This window comes from Cariama cristata, unplaced genomic scaffold (assembly GCF_000690535.1).
Source record: "Cariama cristata isolate BGI_N322 unplaced genomic scaffold, ASM69053v1 scaffold6734, whole genome shotgun sequence".
Classification (NCBI taxonomy): Eukaryota; Metazoa; Chordata; class Aves; order Cariamiformes; family Cariamidae; genus Cariama; species Cariama cristata.
The window spans coordinates 9,587-31,622 of NW_009613428.1; the positions used below are offsets into that span (position 1 = coordinate 9,587).

The 22,036-nt window shown below is 43.0% G+C and overlaps 1 protein-coding gene across 1 annotated transcript in view; it reads left to right on the forward strand.

Moving 5' to 3' along the window:
* The window catches only part of ELMO1 (engulfment and cell motility 1), a 27,960-nt gene extending 6,993 nt beyond the window's left edge, over nt 1–20,967 (forward strand). Inside the window, exons 3-6 of the mRNA XM_009699012.1 lie at nt 7,017–7,124; nt 9,811–9,893; nt 15,031–15,108; nt 19,646–20,967. Of these exons, the coding sequence (XP_009697314.1) occupies nt 7,017–7,124; nt 9,811–9,893; nt 15,031–15,108; nt 19,646–19,846 (470 nt within the window). The 3' untranslated portion in view covers nt 19,847–20,967. The remainder of the gene's footprint in view (nt 1–7,016; nt 7,125–9,810; nt 9,894–15,030; nt 15,109–19,645) is intronic.
* The last annotated feature ends 1,069 nt before the right edge of the window (nt 20,968–22,036 follow it).

Here is a 22,036-nt window from a genome sequence, read left to right on the forward strand (position 1 = left end):
GGGAAAGAGCATTAGTATTCCACTGAGACTTTCTATACAGGCTTCGTAGGAAGCCATGATACGTGCTTTCCCTTCAGCAGCATATTCATGGAGTGAAAGTAGTTAAGTAATGCATAGTTTGGTTTGGCTGTCAGTAGTGAGGGTTGTTTATTTTATTCCTCTCAGAGCCTTAATCCAAATGACTGAAATTCTAGGGCAGGAGGAGGGTTTGTGGCAAACGATCTTCATTTGGCAGATCTCCAATAGGAAGATAGATTGTTTATTTTATCTTTAACTGTTGTTAGTTCATGATTTATAGGATCAAAAGCCTTAGGGAGTATAAATTGCTGCAACTTGTATGAGTGGAGTTGAAGTTAAAAAAAGTATTAAAAAAAAATTGACGTAATCTTCTGGCCCACAGTTGAGAAAGTTGCTCTGTACCATGAATTGTATAGGGCACCAGGTTAATTGCTTTGATGTCATATTTATACAGGGCCAAAAAAATTAACGATTCTTTGGAAATAAATAAAACAAGCGACCATGTCTCAAAGACCTTGATCCTCTCTGAAATATGTTGGGTTTTGTCAGATACAAGCCCATTTAGAAGGGCATGTTTCCGCGTGCCCTTAAGAGTTGTGTGTGCTCTCTGTCAGACTCTCCATATTCCCTGGAACAGAAGTGTCAGTTGTCTCCCTGGGAGGGAGGGAGAGGACACGACCATTACAGAAGATGATGGTGCATGAGGCCACCAGGACTGAACTCAGTAGATCTAACACTGAGCAATCTAATGGAGAGGCAAGGTGTGGTTTGTAAACACAAGTGTGTTTGGTGTATAAGCCATTCGACTGGGATCCTTTTTTAGGTATGTACAGTGCCTGACACGGTCCAAATGGCAAACAGTGGCATCTGGCACAAAGCCGAAGCAGCTGTCTTGAAATCAGCCTTTCTCCCTCAGGGTCTCCTGTACCCCAGGCAGAGCAAGCTGTAAGACCAAGGCTGTCATGATGTCAAGAACTAAGAGATGAAGTGAAGGGAGGACCAGAGGTTTAGCTAGTGATACTAAACATCGGGACAGTCAAGCTTTCAGACAATTCCTCTGAATGTCCTGATAAAAAATTGTACAAGTCCTGAACTCCTGAGTGTGTTTTCTGTTAGCCTTACCCCACCTCCTCATCTCCTCTCCCCCAACCCACCTCCGTGTACCTGTGCCCTGTGCTACCGGGGGGTTCAGGAGCCCCGGCACCTGCCCGCTCCCCCGCCTGAATTCACTTGCCACAGGGCATTACCAGGGCCCTTAAAGGCATCACGGTTGCCTCTTATGTGGCAACCTACTTCTAAGAGTTATTAAGATCAGGTAGGTGTTTTACTTTAGTGCGTATACTGCTGCTTCTACCTCTGCTATGATTCTTTTTTTTCCCTTGAGACAATCCTGGAACAAACATTGCAGATCTACAGATTGTACAAGAAGAACCTGAACGTGCCCTACACAGGAGAAGCTGAAGCATTAAATTGCCCATTTAAAAAATAATTAACAGGCATTATCCCGTGATAAAAACTTCAGAGCAAACTTCTGTTAAGACTGTTGTTTGAACATGTGGTAGGACACACATGGTTAGTCACAGTAAGTTGAAAAAATTGACTTAGAAAAAAATGAGCAGGGAGTTTACAGCCTCACTGCCTTTTGAGAAGAGGTGAAACACTTTCATATATACTTGGCATTGGAAAGCCTCCAATCCAACAGGTGATTCACTGGGGGGATGCTGAAGATTAAGCTGTGAGGTATCTGTAGTCAGATCTCTGCCTTTTGTCAGCACAGGATTATTGTAACAGCAGGATCTCTCCGTAGCCGAAATTCAGAAATGTGATTGCTGTCCCAGCAAGATCCTTAGCTCTTTCAAAGATTACGTGGCCTTTCCCTTGCAAGATTTCATAGGAGAACTGCAGCACTAACTCCTGTTTTTACTAAGCATTCTTAATCAGTTGGAAATGAAACAGTGAAATCTAGCCAGCCCTTCTAGTCATTGTTCAACAGCAGACCGTGAAGCTCTTGCAAATCCCCGCTTTGTTCCTGGACCATGGACGTCAGCTGACAGATAGACCTCTTCAGCTTTCTCCTTCCTTAGTTAATTCCTAAAAGGAAGGGGAGAAGACTAAAGCGAAAGCCTGCAAAGTACTTTACAACCCCAAAAGTTATTATTTCCAGTAGAGCTAAGTAGCAGATAAAGGCATTTTATTGGGGATAATGGATACTTCTGATGCTGTCATCCAGTACATTTGTAGTTTATGTTGCTGGGTGCACTCCTGGAAATAAATTCCCCTTTTAGCTTTATAAAGATTATAGAGAAATTGCATGTTATTGAAGTGGTTTTGCAGCCAACAAAGAGATTTCTTGAACAGTAATTTTTGGAAGGGAAGGAAAGCCTGGTGATACACACCATTAAATTAAAAACACAAGGCACCATGGAAGTAACCTGGAAAGAGAAAGCTTCAATTAAAACAAACAAATTAAGTGAAGGCAAGTTTTCCATCTCTTGCTAGGATAAGTAACTCACACTTCTGAACAAGAGCACACACTTTCTTTTTTCTGCCAAGCCTCTCTGCTACTGCTACTCCATCCCACCCTCCATAGTCCCTTAAAAAATAATATTCTGTGAGTGCGTGACTTGCTGAGAGGAACAGGTTAACCAAATACGCCTCCAGCATTGCCACAGGTCAGTTACTCCCCAGTCATTTGCAACGCTTGCTGGCTTTCATCTAAGCAGTTAAGACCAGTTGGAGTGAAAATGTGTCACTGCAGTTGTATTAGAGGAAGACAACGCAATGAAAGAAAAAAGATGAGTCCACGTACATATATCTGAAATCTACACAAATATGTATGTTTCCACTGATCTATTTAAAAGCGTGTTCCTGTTGCTAAATCCATGATGAAGGTTTTCTTTGAACAAAAAACTTCTTTAGTAGTCTGGAACTTAATCTTGGGATAAAATGTATGCTTTCAGACTTTTGTCCGTGCATATCTGAACGATTTTCTCCCCAGATTCTAACTACAGAGCACTTCTGTACTAACCACAGCCCTTCTTTACCTGGGATAGCATTGTTAAGGGCATATGAGTCATTGGGCATTAATGCACTTGGAAACACACTATGTGAATGGCCAAGCACTCTGTAGCCCATCAGCAAAATGTTCCGTGCCCTACGGTTTGGTCACAGTTTTGAATATTACTCTTCTAGCCAAATTGTAGCTGATTTTATTATTTGGGATTTTTTTTTTTTTTTGACCTCATCTGTAATCTTTAACAATGTACTGCGAAATATTTTAACCCACTGTCTGCCCTAGCAATTATCTGAAAATCAGAACAATTTGTTTGAAACTGTTTCAGGTTAAAACGGAATGATTAATTCTGTTTCCCAAAGAAGAATCTGTAGCGCCTTAATTTGGTTGCAGTGGTCAGTGAGCTGAAAGACATAAGGACTCACCGGAAAGTGGAAACGACGTAGTGTCCAAAGATTGTGGTGAAATCACAAGCCCACATCACCTCCAAAGACTCCGTTGTTAGCGACTGCCCTCCCTGCAGCTGCTTGCTCTGAGGAGGGGTTTTACAGAGTTGTAGCCCATAGAAGGAACTTAGGCTTTGGGGCAAATTCATTAGACTGGGCCTAAAACCAAACCAAACTCAGACAGTTGCCCCCCTCCAGCTGTGCGCGTACACCGGGATCTGCCAGCTGTGGAGTACAGGGTCTGTTGAGAAATGGCGGTCCTGCCCTTAAAGCCTCTTGTGGCACTTCAGCTCTGCAGGCTTGGGTTTAAGAGCTCTGGAGAGTTTGGACAGTAGTTTTTCTTTGTTTTATAAACACCACTTTCTCATCATAGAACCATTTGGGCTGGAAGGGACCTTTAGAGGTCATCTAGTCCAACCCCCCTGCGGTGAGCAGGGACATCTCCAACTAGATCAGGTTGCTCAGAGAAAAAAGCTTTTTCTTCTGCTTTTTTTGTTTGTTTGTTTATCAATTTAGAACTGAAAGTGAATGCTGGCCGCTTCCCATGTGCTCTTCTGTAATTAAGATTTCTTTACCCTTTTTGTCAGTGGAAGCAATTTCATATAATTTTTGACTGCAGCGTGACTTTATACACTGCTTTTCCAATAAAATGGTGTTCAGCACCTGCACTACAGTAGAATAACATGGATCCTGTTCCCCTCCAAGGCACTGAGATCTCACATAAGTGGGATATTGTCGGCTAAACTGTTCGTAACATCAGGTACAACTGAAAAAAACCCACCCCGGCTGGTAAGGCTGAGGTGTTTGTAGAAGCAAGGGTTACTTGCCATCCCTGAGGTGCTCATCGCCCTCCTCAGCCTGGCTGGTGCAGTCATTTAGCGGCTGAGGGAACCTCATTAGTTCCATCTGTAGGTTCCCGTTAAGGGTTTTCCCCTTGACAGCAAGGCTGTGGCACAACGGCAGTTATTAGGGAGCCCACAGGAGAACTGGGCTGCACATGCTTCAAGCTACAGTCTGTGGCTATTAGTTCTTTAATTAACCTTGGGTTATGGGGAATTGCTGTGAAAGGCTCCACGAGCCTTCAGAGCTAGGGTTTCTTCCCATAAAACCACCCCTGCCTAAAAACAAAGAAAGATATTTTCACTGAGGAGTTTTTCCCTCTTTTATTAGAAGTGCAGGGCATGGAAACAGGACCAAGGTTACCAAAACACCGTAACCCCTGGGAGGTTAAAGGGCCAAGCTTTTTCAAAGCCTTGCTAACAGCACCAGCCCCATTTGTGCTAAATTGAAATGAATTCATGGTAATTTTTGCCGGTTACACCATCTTCCTGACCAGGTCGTTGAGAAGGTAATGAGACCATGTTGTCTTTTATTAGGAAAAACTTGTTGGTTTAATCTTAGAGTTCAAAAGGTATACTCCTTTGTACAGCCTAATAAACAGTGAGGTGACAGTTAAAGCTAGACATGAAAGCCTCCTGCTACGGTTACTAGAGGCTCTTCTTTAGGTAGGCAAGGGGCATGATGGTCTACCATCAGATTCAACGGGATGTATTTTTTAAGCATCAGGTTTTGATATGATTCTGGTAGAGTGCCCTGTAAAAGGGACGAATCTAGATAAGTTTCACACCCATCCTTCTGAGAGACACAAACTGTTTGACGGGTTGATTCAGTGTGTGCTCTTCAGATGAGTCTGCTGAATGGAGGCTCCTGCTTGCTCTCGTTTCCAGTCCCTACAAAAGCTTTGCAAGTGGGGTTTTCCCCTTGACCCCATGCTCTGCAGCATTGTATGTGCTGCTTACAGTCCAGGGATGCTTGTAGTTCAGCAGCTCTTTTTGTATGCGTCACAAAATCATAATCGTTGGCTCTCTACCATAAATCTTTCAGTGTTGTGCATGCCTGTGAAGCAGATAACCAGAATCTCTCCCATTGCCATTTTGAGCCTTTGCCAGTGGTGTGTGAGGTCTTTTGAAACCTTTCTGTAGAAGGGGCTGCACACTCAGAAAGTGGTTTGAAGTATGTGGGGTTTTTTCCCCCAAATATTTCTACACACCATGACAAAGAAACTTAAAAGGGCATGTGGAAGCCCGCTTTTGCCATTCAAAGCTGGGTTACATTTCCTTGTGGTTTATTGCATTACATTTTAAATGGCTGGCCGAGGGACTGAAGAGTGTCCTTCAGAAAGAAATTACAGAATCATAGAATCATAGAATCATTATGGTTGGGAGAGACCTCAAAGAACATCAAGTCCAACTGTATACCTGATGCCACCCTGTCCACTAAACCATGTCTTGAAGTGTTGAAGTGAAATTGAGCCCATGAAGCCAATATTTTACGGACAGGGCCAAGAAGTCCTTCCTTTGCTCATACCCCAAACGAGCTCACGTGTGCTGGCTCTGGTTATTCTACAGCTCCTCCGACGTTTTATCCGAACTGTGGCTCCGTTCACTCCCGGCGATGGCAGCACCGCGGGGCTGTGTCAATGCTTACATTTCCCCTAAATTGACCCTTGGGCTGCTGCTTGGCACAGCATCAGCACTGCCGACAGTGAGAGAAGCCCAGAGCCAGAGAAGCCCTCTGCCCCCGCCGCTGGCATTTTAACATCCAGCCTTGCTCTGAGCCTTTGGAGATTTATGGCTTGGATGTAACAAGGTTGTATTTTTGACAGCTTAACACTATGTGATCTATTTATTAAATGGAAAGTGCTCTGACAAGGAAGGGTAACCTCGTTCTTGCCATTTCAGAAGGGGAAGTGGCAAGCACCAGCCTTGCACGCCAGACAGCGTGGTGGCCTGGCTCTGCAAAGGTGATGCTCTTTGCAGGAGCAGATTTTAACAAATATTGTTAAGGGGAATTATATCCTGTGAAGCTGGAGTTGGCAGGAGATGTAAATATACATCTCCTAGGAAGGGCTAAAATGCAAACTGGAGTGTGACTGCATGGTCACACGTGTATTTGTGATCATGCAAAGCGCCGAGTTATCTGCAGGACAAGGGAGTTAACGTCTGCTTTTTAAATCTTTGCGTGTTTGTTTTGTCCAGTCCCTCCATAAATATGGGGGCATTCTCCCATGTCTATAAAAAGACATGAGTCATAATTTTCATAAAGTATGGGACATTTCGAATGTATCAGATTTTGGGTGTCCCACACAAGACAGCTGGCAGGGCTTAGTTTTCACATAGTGGGTGCTAAAACTGAAGCTTTTGTGGGTACGTTAAAGTTATCCACTCAAAGCAGTCGTTACTTTGCCAGTCTTCTGTCCATGAGGGTATATAATATGTAAAACTAAGTCAGTTGTTTCTTGCTAGTATTTGTTTTTGGACCCAGTGACTAAGTCAATTAAAAAATGGTAGATTAATGCTAGCTTCATTTAATCAAAATCCCTGCCCTACTTTCCATACACCCCATACATGTTCCTTCTTCTGAAAGAAAAGAGACAGTCCTTCCCTGTAGTGCCTCGTTTGAGTAAACTTTCTCCTATGCCATGGATAATGCTGATGAAGACTTGTTACTGACCGTGTTTTATGCGTTTATTTTCACAGACAAATTTTGGTATTGTCGACTTTCACCTAATCACAAGGTCTTGCACTACGGAGACTTGGAAGAAAGTCCCCAGGGAGAAGTCCCTCATGATTCCTTGCAAGATAAATGTAAGTCATGCACAAAGATTGTGCTACTTTTGCTTCTTTTATGCTAGTTCCTCTTTGTAACTTGTGTAGGTTTCTCTTAACACAGGACTTTATCAACAGCTCTGTTTACGGAGATAGAGAGCAGGGGACGTTTCCTCCTGCGTTCAAACGCTGCTCTCCCGTGTGTATGAGGGCTGAGCTCAGCTTCCCAGTGAGTTTATAATTTCATTCAGCTTGGAAATGTTCTGCCTTTCACCGGGAGGAACACAATTTATTTTCATTATGTATCTAAGTGCAGATGTCAAATAAAAATACTTGGGCATGTTCAGAAACACTTCCTACCCGCAGGGACAGATGTTTCTTCTGTGGCAAACAGCCTGGTGACTGGAGGAGAAATCCGTGGCAGGCAAAGGTCCTTTTTGTTATCGTGGGGAGCAGACTTAAAGATGACTGTGAACAGTATTGAGACGACCTCACTGTTGCTGTGTACCCGACTAGGAGAGGATGAACCTCTGTGACAACTCCTACCAGGGGATTTATTGAGATTTTTTTAATGGATAAAAGTAATTTTGGAGCCCTTCAGAAAAATCGTACTCTTGTGATAATTTCTCCTTTGTCCTTCAGCATGAGTTGTAGAGGTTTAACCTGCAGTCCTGGGAAAGTTTTTTTATGATAACGGAAGTAATGACCAGTGTAGTTCTGTTACCAGAAAGTGACTTCAAGAAATCAAGCGTTGAATAAGGAATCGTTTCTTTTTGTTCTTTTCTGAACCTCCATTAGTAATAAATGCCATTCTTGGCATTATCAAATTGGACACGCTTGTACAAGTATTTCAGTTGGTAGCTCCATTTCTTTCATGGAATGGCAGAAGGACTAATTTTTCAAAAGCTGGAAATTTTTCCAGCCTGAAAATTGAGAAAGAAGAAAATCAATGATTTAAACTGTCCTGTATATTAGTAAAGCGAAGAATTGTTTCTCTTTTCTGCTCCCTTAGCCTATCTCCAGGCAGCACCTTTCAAATTTTCTAAGGGCTCCCAGACGCAGACAAGAGGAAAAGCCTGTCAGATACTGGAGCCCTGGCAGTTTGCTGTCACGTTCCCTTGTTTTCATTGCCTTACAGATTGCCTCAAGGATGTTTCACGCTCTTACTGCAGTCTTGGCAGAATGTAGGACAGGGGCTCGCATTGCTGCATTGGCACTGGAAGAGGCTGTTTTTCCGGATGAGGCTTAAGAGAAATAGCCCTTGAATGTTACGGCAGCATCAGAATGACAGAAGGAGAATGAAGGTCACACTTGAACTGCAGGCGCAGTTATGAGACCAGCAGCTCCCAGATCTGTTTGCTTTGAGCACTCTTCCACGCTCAAACCCCTGACCCTGCCTGCAAACTTCATCTTGTATTTGCGTTTTCCATAGGCTCTTCAGCCTACTCGGGAACGTCAGGATCCCATGGGGACAGAAGGCTCCTACTTTAGACACCCCTGGCCCACATGTTCCCTGTGCGTGCGTGCTGGCAGAGCAGATACTGGTGCAGTTTCAGAAAGATATGGTTGTTTCAGCAGTATCTCAGGTTTTCAGGCCATGAAGGAGACGAGATTTACCACAGAGCCACCCACATTAGAGTTTAATTAAACAGAGTTGACAATACTGCAAGGTACAAGATTATAAAGTGGCACTATTGTTTGAAACACGTCAGGCCAAACTGGGAATTTTAGAGAACATTTTCCAGAAATATTCTAGTGTTCCTTGGATAGACTTATTTTGAACTGTTTTGGATAGTTTGGATACAACTTTGGGTAGACTAATTTTGAACTATTGAGGTCTATGAACTATTGAGAACTATGCTGTTCTGTATATATGATGCTTTTCCGCAGCCACAAGGATAATGGATTATTTATGGATTGTAGAAACTGTCATTCACTGACCATATTGTATTGTGGAGCATATAGATTCTCCGTAATGTAATTACCGTTAGAAAATCGACTTCCACTTGAAACTCGGAGAAATTTATCTTTATGTTTTAGTGACCTCACTCTGTGAGTAAGTCTGAGTGGCAGCAGCTTCCAATATTTTTTTTTTTAACCTTCCCCCCCCCGCCCCCCATGATTTCTGATCATGTCACATATAACAATCCATCCCAATTGCTTTAATAAACCTTAGTAGTCCTTATTCCTGTTAGTACCAGAAAGAGACTAAGCTGCTGATGGGAATGAGATAAAAAATTATTTGAAAAATTCATACAGGCATTAAGAGAAGGACAACAGCATTGAGGGAGGTAGGGTCCAACTTGCCCAGCATCCTCTGTCCAGCAGAGACTTCACCCAGATGCCTAGGAAAGAGCAACAACAGGGCAGGCAAAATACATTAGTAAGGCAGAAAACAGTGTATGTTTTCTAGGTGCATGGGTACACACAAAAACTGTCCAGACACAGGTACGCATCGATATGAAACACTCTTACCCGAAGTAGTCTCAACAAGCAAGAAAAAGCATGCTCAGATTTCTATCCAGATGCCTGAAATTTTGTCAAGACTCGCTGATTCCTATTTTAGTTGGGTTTTTTCCAATTTTCTTTCCTACAACGGGCTGGAAATGGCAAAGGCAGTGGCAATTTTAACACATTAGTCTTGCCTCTTTTAGACTCTGTAGCTTTTACACACCTTGGTTATAACTAATTTTCTGGTTTTTGCTTTTGTTGCTTTTTAACGCAGTGCCAGTGGCAGATATAAAAGCTGTTGTGACTGGGAAAGACTGCCCTCACATGAAGGAGAAAGGAGCTCTTAAACAAAACAAGGTACGGTTCTCAAATTGTTATGAACACGCACCCTGCAGAACACAAAGCTTGTCAACTCGACCTTCCCTGAACTAAGACAGGTATTCTTCCTTCCAGCCTGCCACCTTTCTGTGTATGCACGCACACTTTGTTTTCACCTCGGACCGTTTGAGTTAAATTATTGGGACAGCCTACCCTCCTCTCCTCAGGTTTCCTGGCAGATGAGCGTTGTGATGTGCCCAGAGCACATTAGGATAGTCTTTACTAGCGATGTCTTCTGCCTCTAAAGCAAAGCAGTTTTGACTGCTGCTAGAGAGCAGACTAGCAGTGACGGTTGGTACCTACTCCTGTCTCGTCTCTGATAAATAACTAGTTTGTTCCAGCTGTATTCTCTGATGAGCTCATGTTCAATGAACACTGGCATATGCCAAAATTGGAATTAATGTCCAGCTGATGGTATCTTCAGGTCCAGTCAGGTAGAAACACAGCTGCCAACAAAAGGATTTAAGGTAAATGCTGGGCAATTAATGAGGTGTATAAGGATGTGTTCAGCAGTGCATTTGGGAAAAAATGTGTAGGAGACATGGTCAGCTTAAGTTAGATTTATGCTATCTTTTGGAGTTTCAGATCAAGAACTGTAAACTGACAGTAGGACTCAAATTGTACCGTGCCAGAATCTTGCAGAGTTTTTGTTGGTAGGAATGGCCACCACAGCAAGAAGAAATTGAGTTACTAGCAAAGTCTGACATCTTTAATCGTGAAGATCTTCATACTATGTTGTATATATTCCCATAAGTTTATGTCCTTAAGTTTTCTATCGGGTCATGCTGTCCAACCTTAGGAGGAGGAGTGAGACTCTAATGATGTTCAGTCTGACCTAGAACTGCGCCCTGAGATCTAGAAACCAGATCAGAGGATTTGAATCAGAATTTCTAGTTACCTCAAACTGAGAAATTTTGGGTCCGACAAAGAAGAGATTTTGATGGACAAAATAGTGAAGTTAAGGGTTCCTGCTTCAACACTTTGAAAATAAAATGCGTGCATTTAGTGTTCAAATAAATACAGGAAAAAGCAGTTTTGATGGGAACCATAGGAAATGAACTACATCACACAACGGTTGCAGCTTCATAGCTGCAACTTTTCTTTCCTTAACTACACGCAGATGCACAAAGCATCTTGAGTATTCCTTGCATTTGTTTCTCATATACATGTGTTGCTTTAAGTCTCTCAGGATACCATCATCTCCTTTCAGCATTGGCTTTACATGGTTGGAAATGAAAAAGTCAATCCAAGCGAGGAAAAAAAAAAAATTCCAGGAGTATTTTTCCGTGTTGATTTTCTGAATCGGGGCACTAACACACACTTACAGACGATAGATTGCATACAGCTCCCACCTCATGTTACAGCTGAACCGTCGACAGCGTTTGGCTGGGGCGTTTATATGATGGATGTGAAGTATTTTTAGCACTTCCTTGTCTTAGCACTCATATGTCCGCACAAAAAGGAAAGATAGGAAGATGGAAAGCAGTGGGTGGCAGTGATGGAAATGTGTCATCTTTATGCATCAGTAATGTCTAGATAGTATTTTTTAATGCTAAATAGCGATGCTGCAGATCAGTTTGTCCTCAGCTTTCGGCATCACCCCATTTCCTCAGGTAAAATTGCTTTGGACTGGCGTAAAACTTCTGGCTGAGAATGTGAAGATCAGGAGTTGATGGGTAGCATGGCTGCATCTGTGGCTGGAGCATTCCTTTTGGGGCCGGAGCCATAACAATTTTGATGGTTTTACTATTTCTGGTGTGGTGTGGGGTTTTTGATGGTTTGACTTGGTTTTTTTGCTTCCTTGACTCCTTGTTTTTTCCCCTGGGAATCACAGCATTTGTGAAATTAGTTGTCATCGCGATCAAACTGTCATGTGCAATACTGCAACTACTTAACCGACATCATAAGAATAACGTATCATTGTTTGCGGAGTGCCGAGTTAATGTGGATAATGACATGAAAATTAAAAATAAAAAAAAAGAAAAAAAAGAAGAAGCCGCCAGACACAGAATGCAATTTGGCTGAGTTTGGTGTATGAAACCTTTCACTTCCTGAAATTTCACAATAGATGATATGTTTTTTAAGAGACCTTTTCATCCTGTGCTTTCTTTGTACATTTATAACGACCACCGTGATGCTTATTCATTGGCAGAAAAGTAAATTGATTGGCAGAATGCCTCTGTTATGAACGTAGCTGGAATTGGCAGAATGTCCATGACAGAGGCTTCAGCGTCTCTTCATTTGCCAGCACATGGCCATTATTCTTCCAGCGGGACCATTTAGAAATAAATAAGAGTTAAACTGAATAGGAATTTGCATGCATATGAAGCTGGAACGACTTGATAGGACCAGACCTGAATCCATTGTTGTTCATCTTACTTGTGTTTTTAAATTAGGTTTAATTTTAAAGTCCTCATTTCTGACTCTCGAGTAATATTAATGAATTTCAAGGAAATGAAATATATTAGATTTTGCAGCCTTCAAGAAAAAAAAGCATGAGAGAAGAATTTGGAAAACAACGTTGCCATGTATTTCCGAGTGTTTTTCCATCACCCTTTATTTGCTGATGTGGCAGGCTTCAGGCTCGGTGCCTTTTTCGTCAGCAGAAATGGTTCTGCTCGCTTCCCTGTTGAATGCAGCTTTTCTTCTCTTTTATTTCACGTTGGTTGAACAAGTTCCCTGCCCCTGCATGTATAGATAGTGCTCTGGGCGGGATCTTCTGGCTCTGGGAAGCAAATTTAACATGGCTGTGGTCTCAGCCTTCGGCAAAGACACGGGCATTTTGAGGCTGTTGATGACAGAGCAGGCAGAGAGTAGCGAGGTCATTCCACCTTCGTGGGATCGCTCAGCCCTAGGCACCCAAAATACCTGTTCATCAAAAATACCTTGTGTCTGACCCACGTGAGGGGCCAGCGGGGAGTTGGGGGGAGAGAGAAGCTCTGGGCATGGAGGAGCAACTTTCCCCTCGTACCACCTGCAACAGCTTTGAAACCCCGGAGTGGGAAGTGTCCGACCAGCAGGTTCAGAGTCTTTGTTCCTTATTTTCAGTGAAGCTCAAAAGAGAGGCAGGTCGTGGGTCCCAGTGCTGTTCAGGCATCCAGGGAAGGGCAGGGACAGTTTGCTGCACGTCGGATGATGGAGATGCTGGCCCCTGGAAGCTGTAATTCCTGAGCTTTTAGTCTCCGGAGCAGGCAGCGAAGAAGCCAAACTGGAACCAGGGCTGCCAAACTCCCATTTTCCCCAATAAAGGGAAGCGTCATGCCCTAAATTTAGCTTTCTCATTCTCTGCCTGACTGCAACTCATGGTTCCCTGGGATGTTCCTCTTTTGGGCAGGGGTTTTTACTCCTTTTCCTTTCTTTGAGATGAACAAAAACTTCAATCCCTTGGAATTTCCCAAAGGACAAATTTTCAGGGGCCAGGCCTATGGGATTGTTGTTGACCTTCATGAAATTCAGGAACACCGTAGCAGAGCAGTACAAGCCCTTTTTGCAATGATAACATTTTATTTCACAACCTCAGTTGCATGACTTGGCATGTTCTGTCAGTAATTTATAACCCTCCGTGAGGAGATAATGCCAGGTTTGTGTGGGCAGAGATAAATTTGTTTCTGTAAAGAGGGACACCACTCTTAATAAGGTGTGGCTGAGAGACATGCCTAAAACACAAAAAGGCTGCGTGAGCCGTTTGCCAAGTGCACCAGCACTATTCGTCTCTGCAGCTCCCTTGGGAATTTAACGCAGATTTGTCTCCTGTGCCTGGCAGTACAGCAAGTTGGATCTAATAACTAAACTCAAGGAAACCAAGAGCATTTCCCCTGAGAAGCCTGATCTCTGATCATCCAAGATTATCCATAAGGGTTGCAACTTTTACAAATCAAACTCAGCTCTTCATCACACAAGTTCAAAAATGAAATAACCCTTACTGAAATCCAAAGACCTACGGCTGTTTAAGACCAGGAGATCAGGGGCAGAAATCTAGAGCAATGTATATGCTACAGTCCCCGCAGTCAATTCTTCCGTTTTAAAACTCAGTGTAGCAAATCTAAGACGCCGTGCTCTTGTCGCTGCTGGCCATGTAGGGACTGTTGTCGGCTGAGAGTCAGCAAAGTCGATCAGTATTGGGGGGGCTCAGGAAGCCAAGAGGTGAAAAGAGCAGCACATAGGATATAGATCGACGTAGTTACAAGTCAGCACTCACCTCTATAGCCGAGTCTTTTTTCCCACAAAGTTGTTATATCTGTATCAGCTGGCTTACAAGTTGTGAACTCCTTGTAACGGTGCTTGTAGCGGTGTGTGCAGTAACCGTGATAACACAACACCTTTACGTGCTCGCTGCTGGCCAGTGGAAGTTCGTTATTTATTCAGATTGGTTGGGTTTCCCTGTAGGAACCCAGGTCCAGGTGACTTTCAGGAAAGATCAATGCTTAATGAATTCCCTTTGGCACCTTTGAAATTCCAGCTTCAATGCTGAGGAGGAAAAAGAAGATAATTTTTTCCTTTCCCAAGATTCATTTGGGTCTTTATGACTAAGTAACCCAGATAGTTCAGTTTGACTGAGGCTGCTGATTCTGGTTCAAGTAGAGACAAAATGATAGGAACGTCTGGAGAATGAATAATTTAATAGATTTCCAGCAGTGAAAAGCGTGGAAGTATATATCAGGAGATTAACTGTCCTGGCAAGATTTTCGACACAAGGAATCAAACCTTGCAGAACTTTGCAAGTTTCATCTGTACAAGTTGAAAAAAACGGTGGGTCTTCATGAAGAGTTTGTTGCAAGTGTACTATTATGGATGGGTTATATTGATTTTGGTGCTCGCCGTTGCCTAGCTCAAACCTAAACTCAAATGCTAAAGTGATCCATGACCAAGTGAGCTACAGTCAGCACTGGGAGGGGGGAGGTCAGTTTGTTTTGGCCGAAGCATCTGTGGTGGGGTTCTTGCTGTGCCAGTCTGGTGCACAGGTCTGGGACTGCTGTGGCTTTGGCCAGGCGGGAGAGTCCCATAACCTATTTTTCCACTTGTTTTGGGGAATAAGTGGTAGGAAGGAAAGACAGACCTGAATGTATTCATGCCTCTCTCATGCAGCATTAATATGTGTTTGTTTGTATTGTTCCAGGAGGTGCTAGAGCTTGCCTTCTCTATATTGTATGACTCGAGCGGCCAGTTGAATTTCATTGCTCCGGACAAGCATGAGGTGAGTCAAGTTCAGAGTACAGAAACTTCCTTGGAGCCCTCTTAGTTGCTTTATGGCAGCAGCCAGCTTTGTAAGAACATAAGGATGATCATTCTGACACAGAGTGCAGGTCCATCTAAACCTGTGTCATGTCTCACAACAAACTGAAAGCAGAGGGATCAGTATGGGAGCAAGACTTTCTGCAACTTTCATGCATATCCTGAGCCACAGAAGGAACCTGCTTTGTACATCATAGAGCACGTGGGGGTCCAAGTTCAAGATCAGTATTTCTAAGCCCTACTGAAATGTGAACCATAAGCAAGAGAAAGAAGAGAGCTTGGGCAGACCTCACAGTTTCCACAGACCTTACTCACCAGTTCCTGGTGTTGTAAAGATTTCTCCTGGTCTGGTCTACCCTAGAGGATTTTTGCTCTGTGTTCACTTCAGTTTGACACCAAAGATTTATACAGCCAAGCTCTTAAAGATTCACTGCCATCCTCAGCTCATCTTGATGATGCCAACATAATCGGGGTGTGTTACACCATTGTTGGGTCTCAATTTTAGCCAAAGCCCTGTGTTCTCCAGAATAGCACATCCATTTATTCTTAGTTTCACATTGCTTCAGACCATTCATGGCAGGTGATGATAGAAGGTCCTCTCTACTGCATCTCCACAGGGGCTGGTTTTGCAGTGGGTCTCACATGTATGAAGACAGTGTAAATACCAATAGCAAAGCAGGATGACGGCCTCCTCCCTGCTTCTTTGTCTTACTTGAAAACACCAGGAGATAGACAACATCGTTGCCTTTTGGAAGGCGATGGAACTAATTTGCCTAATTATGTGCAAGCATTGGATGTCTTTCTCTCAAAGAATTTCCCGGTAAAGATTTAGCAGAATGCACTGTATTAAAAAATAAAGGAGGAATAAAGTTTTTCCTTCTTATTTCTAAAGCAGCAAGAGTTGGTGTTCCATTTGCACACTTACTTTGTGGTATCACATTTGATCTCAGGTCAGGACAGTGTGTTAAGATGATGAAACATAGAAGATTGCATCAAGCTGCGTTATACCGTAGCGTTATTAAAGTGCATGAAATTGCGTTACAAGTGAAGAGTATTTAGTTACACAGCTTCAGCGTTTGTAATTCTGGATTAAAATCTTTAAATAAATGTTGATTTTAGGAGAGGAAATTAAGTTACGCTCATTTGAGGTTTTTCCTGGGGATTAATATTTGAATGTCATTTTCAAGTATGTTCATTCCAGAGAAATATTTGCTGGCCAGTTTTGATCTAAGAGAAAGTAGCAATAGGATCCCAGGCGTAATGTACCGTTAGAGCTGTAGGTCTAAGCAAAGCATGATTGTCTTCATCCTCTGAACTGGACGTATGTTAGATGCTTTCTGATAAAATTCTCCTGAAACTGAAGTCTGGTCTGTGTTAGCTCATGAGAGCAAATGGTCATGAAAATCGACAATTTTTTCAGCCGCTTGTATTTGAAATACAACCTATGGCTACAAGTCTATTTTAATGGTCTAAATGTTCAACAACTGCGACCACACCCCACTGCGGGCAGTAGCATTGTGAGCTGCACTAACCCAATTGCTCGTGATTATGTTAACACACCCATTATCCTTAGTTATCGTTTTGATCTTGTGCAGCTTCTTTGAAACAAAAGTAGTATGTTCAAAAAAAACCAGCCAGAGGCAGCAGTCCCTGCGGCTACTTGATGGTTCCCAAGTGAATGTTTTCAAAATGGCATCTCGCTTCCTCTGTGCTTTCCCATGGCCTACAGAAGGGTGAGTTGTAACTAAAGGAAGAAGTACAAGTGTTCAGAGGAAGCACCCACAAGGAACTGCAAGTAGCATGTTATGAAGCCCATGACTCTTTGTCAAAGTTGCTGGGATGCTTGTCAATAGAAGTGCTAGTTTAGCAGCGTTGTCAGCTTGGTTTGTGGGTTTGGTGGGTGACATCTCAAGATTTGGAAAGCTTTGTGTGAAGGCACCAGGAATGATGTCAGTACATGACAATTTCAGGTCAGACTTGCAGGGTTTTTTCAAGTACTTCTGCAGTGTTCATGATTGTAGAGTGAGCTTTGAACGTGGGAGCTGAGTGTGTCCTAAAACCAAAATTGAATTAGGATGATTCAGGTTGTAAGGGGCCTTGGAGGTGTCCCTAGTTCGACGTCCTGCTCAAAGCAGGTCAGTGGTGAGCTCAGACCAGGTTGCTCCGGGCTGCATCCAGATGGATGGAGCCGGCTCAACCTTTCTGGTTGTCTGACTTGACCCCCAGGTATTTCTTTTAATAAAATCTCATTACTGAACCAATATCATTGAGATTTGGACCTCATTCTTGCACACTTAAATTTGGCAATACCCTTAGCCATCTGTTGGAGCTTACTGATAGCCAGCGGAGTCAGCACTGTGAGATCACTCCATCGTATTTGTTTTTCATTTAAATACTAATAGCTGGTTTCAGCTACATAGCAAAAAGGTGGATTAATCTTATCCTTGATTTTTGACAGAGAAACTGATGAGAGAGGCTATAATTAGGTTTCATTGGAGTTTTATGAAAATGAATCTGTAGTAAATTAATTTTTCAGTGGCTTTTAGTCTCTTTTGCGTATTAAAAAGAAAAAAGCTTCTGAATGAATACCTCTGTTTTTCCACCATCTCATTAGGATTTCTCTCTGCTCAAAATGTACGGGGGTTTAATTAGATGCACTTGCCAGTATGGAGATTAGAGAGGAAGCCCCTTTTCCAGGCCATTGCACTCATCTGAATTGTGGCCAGAATTTGGTTTCTGTGGGCCCTGAATGACTTAGATCTGGAGGAGGAGTGAACTGCGGTTCTGCTTTCTGGCTCGCTGGGATTCCTCCCCAGAGAGAGCGCTGGCCGTACTCGATGAGCAGGTGATGGATGATTTACGTCAGGGGCTGCATCTGTTGAATGGATACTCTGCGCTTCTGTAACCTGAGCGGAGCCTTTTGCCTTTCTGTTCCTTTCCTCATAGTGAATGCTGGGAAAACTTTTCCAAAGAAAGATTTCAAGTCGATCATAAAAAATTATGGTCTGCTCAAAAATAATTACATTTCTAGGATAGATTCTTTCTCTTCCTGATGATCTGCATGCACCCCACAAAAATTGCATGCTGTAAAAGTCTTCAGTGACACACTTTGACAGCCTAGAACAGGCGAGCTAAGTTGTTTATTTAGTACTTGTTAGCAGGACAGCCTGAACCCAAAAGTCTTTTCCATATAGCTAATCTCATAGTAAAGCTGCAGCTTGGCTTAACGACACCCTGGGTGAAAGCCTAGCTCTGCTACTGTTTTGTTACTGACTTAAATGGGTCAGATTTCACTTTGGATGTTGAAGTGTGTTAACCATCCTGTTTTAAAAATATGCCCTTTTTCTGGATGGAGACGTACCCAAGAGGGGGTTTTCTCTCTCTCCCTTAAAAATAATCCTCATTTCTGCTGTAGGATGAAGTCAGCCATGGCTATCTTTAAACTTGGCAGTATCATGTAGCAAATGGTCAGCTAAATTTAAAATCCATTTTTTGGCATGAAATCCAGCAGAAGTATTTGTAAGATAAAAATGCAGTTACGGTTGATTTAATTTTCTCCTGCAAACTAGGACACAAGTTCATGATTGAAATCTTTATTTTTAGATGATAGCATTTGAGTACTTCTGTTCATAGTTGAATAAATGGCTTGTAGTAATAAATGCAAGTGACTTAGATCACCAGTCTCCCTTGGGTTTGTTGCTTATTTAAAACGGTTATTCAACCCATGTTTATCACAAGCTGTCAGCTGTTGGGGAAGATGGCATCTGCTATTAGAAAAAGTTAACAGTAAGGAAAGGATTTGAGAGGCTAGTTCAGCATTTGCGGCATTTAGAATTACACCGAGTAGCTTGGCATTTAATTTTCATGAAGGACGCGGCATTGACTGACTCTGTAGTTTTCACAGTATGTTATTTCGTGTAAAATAGTGGTAAAGTAGGCATAGCTATGTAAGTGAGAGCCTGTCTTTGTGTAGGTCAATCGGTACCACTTAATCTATAGGAAAGCAAGCCACGGTAAAACTAGATAGCGGGTACAGGATTTCTCACACAAAGAGTCGAGAAGGATTTTGGGTGGGATTCAGTTCACCTAACTTAGCTGTCTTGGAATTAAAAGTTTGGTGTAAGATAATCAGCCTTTTTCTGTAAGTACTGGGGAAAGAGAAAAAGAGGGGTAGAAGGAGATGATCTCCAGAGGTTCATTGTCCTAAGTTGTTCTTTCTCCCGTAACTACTGAAGAATATTCCACAAGAAGTTTGGAAGAGATTGTCAAACAACTCAATCCTGTCATTTCTTCCTATTTTTAGGGAATTGTTTTTCCATTTTCCGAGCAGCTCAGTGGAACATGCCTTCTTCACGATACGAGCTAGTAAAATGAATCAACCTCACTTTAGGTCTCTTTGTAAGTCCCTGTGGGAGCAATAACTGTAGAGGGCCAGGCCAGACAAACAGTTTGGGTACGGAAAGTCCATTGATGGTAGTTTTTGTCTTTTTCCTGTGCAGTATTGTGTATGGACCGACGGGCTGAACGCCCTCCTTGGGAAGGATATGTTGAGTGATCTAACGCGGAACGACTTAGACACGCTGCTCAGCATGGAGATAAAGCTGCGCCTCCTTGACTTGGAAAACATACAGATTCCAGATGCTCCCCCACCTATCCCAAAGGAGCCCAGCAACTACGACTTTGTTTATGACTGTAACTGAGGCGGCCACAGAAACTTGCTTCGAAACTGGAAATATTATAACTGGAGAGATATTAAAAAAAAAAAAAGAAGAGTGTGAGGGAAAAGAGAAACCCACTTGTGCACCTTGGATTTTGGCTTTGGGGAGGGGTGTAGAAACACTTGCATTCCTCCCTGTTCCCTGCATCCCTTCCTTCCCCATTCCCATCTTCCCCATTGCTCATCCAAATCCACATTGCTTTAATTAATTTGTAATTGCAGGCCGTTGGCCTTGCTTAAGGCAAAGACTACCACTAAGAAGCACCCTCCCGAGGACTTTTTTTACATTTTTAATACTGGAATAGACATTCTTAACTAAAGGACGATGTTGTCAAACTGCATGCCGGTGAAACCCACCTGGCAGGGCAGAGGCTTTAACTGGAAGGAGGAGGGAGGTAGGGAGCAGAAGCAGCTACTGTAAGCAGAAGATGTCCCCAGACACTCCCAAGAGTCTGCTCACAACTGAATCCAATGCAATGACGAAAATCGTTAACTGCTTCCCAGTGCTTGCACCACTCGTCACTGTCATTATTCTTTCCACTGTCATCTCGGCTCTTACCACCAGCCTTCACCCAACCGATCGGCTCCCAGAATGGAAAGTCTGCAGGTTTTTGCTGTACCATACGCTGCAATGCTGCAACAGCTTTTAACTTCTTTTCCTCCCAGCTCTTAAATCGCCCCACACTAGCAGATCACTCGCCCGAACTGTGTATGAAGCCACCAGTGTGTCCCGTCCCTGTAGCCTTCCCTAAGCCTCAGTTGCCTCTAAAATTGGCTTGTTGCTATTCGAAGTGATTTTTATTTTCTTGGTCCAAAGTTCAACAGTAATTTCCACAAATGAATTACAACTGCCAAACATCCAGGTTTACATTGTTGTCATTGCTACAGTGTTAGAAATTTGCAAGGGATTTTTTTTGTACGGGTTCTGATTTTTTTTATTTTATTTTGCCAAACAAATATATTTAATGAAAACTAATTTCATTGTGAGTACTTTTGGGGGACAATATTTTTACTTAATTTCCATTTGGAACATTTGCCCTGAAGGGAAGAAATAATATTTCCCTTCAACTTCACTGTTGAATAAAAATCTGAGTTGTGATGATTCTTGGAACTTTGTTTTTCTTCTGAAGTTGTCTTTTATTCTTTACCATTCCTAGCAATTCTGAAGTGTTTGGTATAAAGTGGAGAGGGAAAGGTGGAACCTATCTTATCTGCGTCTGATTTAATTTACTTATTTGTTTGTGATGACAAGGATGAGATGCATCCGGAGATCTCCGTTGCCGTGGGTGCATGAGCCTTCGTGTGAGAAGGACCCTTTGCGACATCCAAAATCACAGGGTACCTATATGCTCGTCAGTTTGAGGCCGCTGCCTTTCCCGTGTTTGCTGGAGTCACTGTCTTCCTGTATGTCCAGTTCCTCCATTGAGAGCTTTTCTGGCGGCAGCAGATTGGTACGGAGAAAGTTTGGGCTTTGCAGAATGGATTCCCTCCTTCCTCATGTTCTTCTAGGTATTTCGCTGAGTTCAGCATCTCTTACTCCAAAAGTGCTGGCTCTAGATCTAGAGGAACACGCCAGCCCTTTCCCTCCCACCGCACACGCTGAAGACAGATGTTTTTTTGGGTGAGTTCCTCTCCTGCTCCGACCCAGCTGAAAAAGGCCGCGTAGGGGTTTTATCAGAGCTGGTGCTAGTGAGAAACCGAGAGGGTGGTTCCAGTTTAGACAGAAGACCTCAACTGGGGTGACCTTGGCTCCATCCAGCCGGCTCTGGGCAACTGTCCTGATGACCTCACACCAGGGGAGGACAGAAATGACGTCCTGCGGCTGCAACGCAAAGGAGGATGGGGAGAACGTTGTATGAATTCAAGCATGAGGGTCCTAAGGAAGGTGCTTTCCTGAAGCTGTGGTATTTTATGAATGCCTTGATCTAACGGTGGACAGAAGTTGTTTTAGGTGGTAACGGATGGTAAAGTAAGGGAAAAAGAGACTCCGAGTTAAAGGTGGAGAAGGAAGTTGCAGTGGACAGTGTGGCCTGAGAGAAGATTGGGTCTGAACGAGAGCAGGGATGTGCAACGTCAGATCTGGGAGTTTGAGATGTTTTATTCTCCAGAGCCTTGTCAGACTACGGCAAAGGCAGGCACGGTCAGGAATGAGGGGAAGTAAAGGCACTGCCTG